This window comes from Lithobates pipiens, unplaced genomic scaffold (assembly GCF_037356315.1).
Source record: "Lithobates pipiens isolate NorthernLeopardFrog02 unplaced genomic scaffold, aLitPip1_a1.2 Scaffold_16, whole genome shotgun sequence".
Lineage (NCBI taxonomy): Eukaryota > Metazoa > Chordata > Amphibia > Anura > Ranidae > Lithobates > Lithobates pipiens.
Genome location: NW_027507748.1, coordinates 549,456,055 through 549,462,054, shown reverse-complemented (window position 1 = coordinate 549,462,054; position 6,000 = coordinate 549,456,055). Strand labels below are relative to the sequence as shown.

At 44.2% G+C, this 6,000-nt stretch overlaps 1 protein-coding gene across 5 annotated transcripts in view; it reads left to right on the top strand.

The window, feature by feature from the left end:
* Nucleotides 1-1,670: 1,670 nt before the first annotated feature.
* The window catches only part of IKZF4 (IKAROS family zinc finger 4), a 48,767-nt gene continuing 44,437 nt past the window's right edge, over nucleotides 1,671-6,000 (top strand). For 4 of the 5 annotated variants that reach the window (XM_077483418.1, XM_077483416.1, XM_077483417.1 and 1 more), the window contains exon 1: nucleotides 1,676-1,807. In XM_077483418.1, coding sequence (XP_077339544.1) covers nucleotides 1,766-1,807 — 42 coding nt within the window. In that variant the 5' untranslated portion in view covers nucleotides 1,676-1,765. Of the gene's footprint in view, nucleotides 1,808-6,000 lie in introns of all 5 variants that reach the window. The other variant, XM_077483415.1, reaches the window with a different exon arrangement.

Genomic DNA, 6,000 nt, shown 5'->3' with positions numbered 1-6,000 from the left:
ATGGAGGTCATCCTTACTCCTAAGGTAAGGAGGCCTCTGATCACTGCATCATTCCTGTCCGTCTCCCATGGAGGGGGTTGGCCCGGGTGGCCATTCCTGCACTGATGACATCACCGGCTGCATGTACAGTAATATCTCCTAAATGGCACACGTTTAGGAGATATATATACTGTACATTTAGGTAAGCCTTATGATAGATTTACCTATACATACAAGTCGAAGATTGAAGTTTACAACCACTTTAAGCTGCTTTTTTCCTCCCCTGAAGCAAAGGTGTCCCTATGCTGGGGGGGACACACACCCCATTTCATGCCTCCCAACATTTTGAGATGGGAATGAGGGAGACCTACTATCAAACGTATGTAGGCATAGGACACGCCTCCTGCCACACCACCTTAAAGGAGAATTAACCCAAAAAAAAGGTTAATTAAATCCACAAGGGCTTTTTTTTTTTACTACTATTCCTTTATATTGGTTTTTAACCAGTTGTGGACCAGCCGCCACAATTTTACTGGGGCAGGTTGGCTCCACTGCGCAAAATCACATTATATTACGTGATCTCACAGGGCTTGGATAGCAGGCACCTGCCGCGAGCTCTGCGAGTCCAACCGTGGGTCCCGCGGACTCACTCCCTAGGACACACTTACCCCCTACAGCGCCACCTAGTGCTAACCTCTTCACTGCCAGTCACATTTCCACAGTAATCAATGCATTTTTAATTGCACTGATCGCTGTATAAATGTGAACGGTCCCATAAATGTGTCAAAATTGTCTGATGTGTCTGCCATAATGTTGCAGTCATTATAAAAATTGTGCATCGCTGCCATTACTAGTTAAAAAAATATTAATAAAAATGCCATAAATCTATCCTCTATTTTGTAAACGCTATAGGTATTGCTCAAACCAATCATTACGCGCTTATTGCGATTTTTTTTTCCCAAAAAATATGTAGAAGAATATGTATCGGCCTAAACTGAGGAAAAAAACATTTTTTATATATTTTTGGGGATATTTATTATAGTAAAAAGTAAAAAATATTGCTTTTTTTTGTTTATAGCGCAAAAAATAAAAACCACAGAGGTGATCAAATACCACCAAAAGAAAGCTCTATTTGTGGGGGGAAAAAAGACCTGAATTTTGTTTGGGAGCCACGTCACACGACCGCACAATTGTCAACTAAATCGACGCAATGCCGAATTGCAAAAAGCGCTCTGGTCTTTGGGCAGCCAAATGGTCCGGGACATAAGTGGTTAAAAATTAGCAAATGCAGCAATTTAAACATTTCATGAAAGGTTTAGCACTGGGAATCACTTTCTGAAAAATAAAAAGTGCATTTTATATACAACTATATAGATCAGACCAAAATGAGGGACAAATGAGGGGGGAAGAGGTGACATTGCTGCAAATCAGGGACAGTTGGGAGCTATAGTATTTGCATGAGATCTTAGAACTCTTTCACAAAAGTAAAGGCCTATTTTACGGGGACTGTCGTCCACCAGAAGCGGAGATAACCGAGAGTAGACGGTTATGTACGAAGCAGCGCAGGCCACGATTGAAAAGACTGCTCTCTTCCCAGCGGCTCATTCGATCAGTTCTGCCTTTGGCTACACCTGTCTGGTAAGGCTGCTGCTAGGACCTGCGCTCGGCACTCCTCTATCCGTACTGTCGCCTGGCAGCTGCCCCGGAAGTTGTCGCCGGGGCCGGTTCAGCTCCGGTAAAGTCTCCGCCGGACAGAGTCGGCTGGCGGGAGAGTAGCCCGGGGTGGATGAGGCTCCGGGCGAGGGAGCTGCAGCAGCAGGTGAGAACTGTGAGTACCGGGCATCTCTTCTCCCCGGGGGGTGACAGGTTCTGTGACCGCCCCCTGCCTGTCATCTGTGTACCTGGCTGAGGGGAGCCGTCCTATCCCCAGTGTGCTGTGAGGAAGGCGCTCTGTGTATTATGTGTCCTCATATGACTCCTCCACTGTCTGCACACACACGTGACCAGCACCATCCGCAGTGTGTACACAGCTCTGTCACCTATGTACATCCGGGCTCTGCTCTCATACTGCTCCTCTATAGTCTCACTTTTCATGCTGCATTTCACATCATTTACAAAAATCTAACAGGATCCATAACCCCAATTCACATACCTGTCAGAGGGTGGAAAACTGCAGACCCTGAAAGAGCGCTGACCAGGCCTTTTCTGGAACTTTTTGTTAGCCACCTCAGCTCTGGAAGGATTTACCCCCTTAACCACTTTGGCACCGGAAGGTTTTACCCCCTTAACCACTTTGGCACCGGAAGGTTTTACCCCCTTAACCACTTTGGCACCGGAAGGTTTTACCCCCTTAACCACTTTGGCACCGGAAGGTTTTACCCCCTTAACCACTTTGGCACCGGAAGGTTTTACCCCCTTAACCACTTTGGCACCGGAAGGTTTTACCCCCTTAACCACTTTGGCACCGGAAGGTTTTACCCCCTTAACCACTTTGGCACCGGAAGGTTTTACCCCCTTAACCACTTTGGCACCGGAAGGTTTTACCCCCTTAACCACTTTGGCACCGGAAGGTTTTACCCCCTTAACCACTTTGGCACCGGAAGGTTTTACCCCCTTAACCACTTTGGCACCGGAAGGTTTTACCCCCTTAACCACTTTGGCACCGGAAGGTTTTACCCCCTTAACCACTTTGGCACCGGAAGGTTTTACCCCCTTAACCACTTTGGCACCGGAAGGTTTTACCCCCTTAACCACTTTGGCACCGGAAGGTTTTACCCCCTTAACCACTTTGGCACCGGAAGGTTTTACCCCCTTAACCACTTTGGCACCGGAAGGTTTTACCCCCTTAACCACTTTGGCACCGGAAGGTTTTACCCCCTTAACCACTTCGGCCCCCGAAAGGTTTTACCCCCTTCCTGACCAGACCCTTTTTTTTTTTTTTGCAGTACGGCACTGCGTCGCTTTGGCAATTATGTGGTCGTGCTGCTCTGTACCCAAATAAAATTGACATCCCTTTTTTCCAACAAATAGAACTTTCTTTTGGTGGTATTTGATCACCTCTGGTTTTTATTTTTTGCACTAGAACGACTATCGGGGGGGGGGGGGGAAAGTGTAAAATATATATATATATAATATAATTATTTTTTTATTTTTTTTCTATAATAAATATCCAAAACAAAAAAAACATTTTTTTTCACCAGTTTGGGCCAATATGTATTTTTCATTATTTTGGTAAAAAAAAAAAAAATCCCAAAAAGTGTATTTATTGATTGGTTTGCACAAAAGTTATAACGTAATATAATAATAATAAATAAGGGATAGATTTATGGCATTTTTATTATTAATAATATTTATTTTTATTTTTTTACGAGTAATGGCGATGATCAGCAATTTTTAGCTGGGCATTGCGGCGGACAGATCGGACACTTTTTGTGGGACCATTGACATTATTGCAGTGATCAGAGCTTAAAATAACCACTGATTACTGTTAGAGCTGCACGATTAATCATTAGGAAACCCGGGCAGTCTGCCAAGAATCACAACATTCTTTAGCAGTGGAACTTTAAAGAGGAGTTCCCCAAAAAAAAATTAAAAGTCAGCAGCTACAAATACTGCAGCTGCTGACTTTTAATAATCGGACACATACCTGTCCCAGGATCCAGCAATGCGGGGGAAACAAAGCCCCGCTTGGCATCTCCGTCATTCTAACTGTGGGCACCCGACTGTGGCTTCACAGCCGGGCACCCACTGCGCATGCGCGAGCGGCGCCGTGATTGGCCGCACAGTCATCTGGGACCTGTCAGGTGTCCCAGATGACTGACAGGAGGGAGCGGGCAGAGCTGAGCCCTTCCTGCACTTTGGGGAAGGAATTTTGGAGGAGGTTGAGAGCGATAAGGTTCCTTTTTGAGTTAAGAATACATACCTGAATAGATTTTCATTTTTAAACGAGTTTAGTGTCACTTTAAGTCCTGGTTCACACTGGTGCGCTATATGATATCGCATTTGATTCGCACTGCAGTGCAAATCGCATGCAATATCTGTGTGATGCAATTTTAGCCATACAGATAGTATGGCTGAATTTGCATTGCATTTGGACCAAACTCACACAGGACCCTTTCTTTGGTCTGCACCAGAATCGGATCACATGAGTGTTCATACCGATCTGTGATCCGAACGGGTCAACCTGTTTGGATAGGCACACCCCGCGATCTGCAGAGCTCTCCGCTGCCTCTGCCTTAAAAAAGGCTGTGGCTTTGGCCTAGCTCTGGAGCGGCAGCCATCTTGGTACACCCGGTGGCCATTTACAATGTGATCACTCCATCAAATGACGGAGCGATCACTTGTAAACAAACCGGCGTCATGTCATGATGCCGGTTCCTCTCTCCCCTCTGTGTACTGATCTGTACAGTGGAGGGGAGAGATCGGATGGCATCAGCGATGTGGACTGGATCTGTAGTGCCCACAGCGCTACTCTGTGACACGTGCAGTTACATCCATCCATGCTCAGCCATCCCGTAATACCCAGCCATACTCGGCGGTACCCAGCCATGCTCAGCCGTACACAGCCATACTCGGCCTATATTACTGTGGGGGAGATTGTGGATATTACATTGGGGACTATATGGTGGTGGAATTTTCACAGGTTTTTGCAGATTCAATTATTTGCTGATCCGAAAAATTATCCGGTCTGTGACTCTGATCAGAGAAACCATCTGATCAGTGACTGTGATCCGAGGAACCATCTGATCCGTGAGTTTTTTTGATCCGTTGAACCCCTAGTGCAATGTGAACTGCCTTGCGAGTCAGGTGCAATGTGGGAACCCGCAGTGGATTCGCAGGGTTTCCGCATCGCACTAGTAGAGGTTATATTTGTAAACATTTTTTTTTTTTTACTGTTTACATAGAATCAGAAATTAATTTACAAATAAACTTTTATTAGGCTCCATTCACATCTAGGTGTTTTTCTGCTGTGAGCCTCAGCTCTAAAAACACCAAACAAGACCAATCCTGTTGATTTCAATGGCCCCTATTCACATCTGAGCATTCTGTCGCCTAAAGAAAAACGCCCGCCAAAAGTACATACTTTTTTTGTTTTGTTTTTTTGGCATTTTACTGCTTTTTCAATTGTGACCTTTGAACTTCAAAACACCTGTTGGTCTGCATTCACACCTGAGCGTATGGTTTTCAGACATAAAGTCATGCGATTTTGTACAAGTCAAAAGGTCACCAATGTAAAAAGCGGAAAAAAACGCCTGTAATCTGCCAAAAAAGAAGCCATTACTGGCAATGCCTAAATATGAACGGAGCCTTATGAACGGAGTACTCATGCCAGAAATGGCCATTTGGTATTCTAAGGCTCAGTTCTCACTATAAATCGCACAGCTTTTTCCTGTTCGATTCTCATGCAATTTGAACTGCATCGCACCAAAAGTAGTACATGCACTACTTTTGGAAACCCACTACCATCGGATCACGTAGTACATTTATATCATACAATCCGTGCAGACAAGCAGACTGCGTTTGGACCTGTTTGTGGTATCATTAACCACTTCAGCCCCAGACCAATAAACACCCTAAGGACCAGAGGTCTTTTTTTAATTCCGCGCTGCTTTAACTGGTAATTGCGCGGTCATGCAATATTGCACCCAAACGAAATTTGCGTCCTTTTCTTCCCACAAATAGAGCTTTCTTTTGATGGTATTTGATTGCCTCTGCGATTTTTTTTTTTTGCGATATAAATGGAAAAAGAGCGAAAATTTTGAAAAAAAAAAGATATTTTCTTCTTTTTGTTATAAGAAAAATCGAATAAACTAAATTTTAGTCATACATTGAGGGCAAAATTTATTCAGCCACATGTCTTTAGTAAAAAAAATGTCAATAAGCGTATATTTTTTGGTTTGCGCAAAAGTTATAGCGTCTACAAACTAGAGTACGTTTTCTGGAATTTACACAGCTTTTAATTTATGACTGCCTATCTCATTTCTTGAGGTGCTAAAATGGCAGGGCAGTACAAACCCCCCC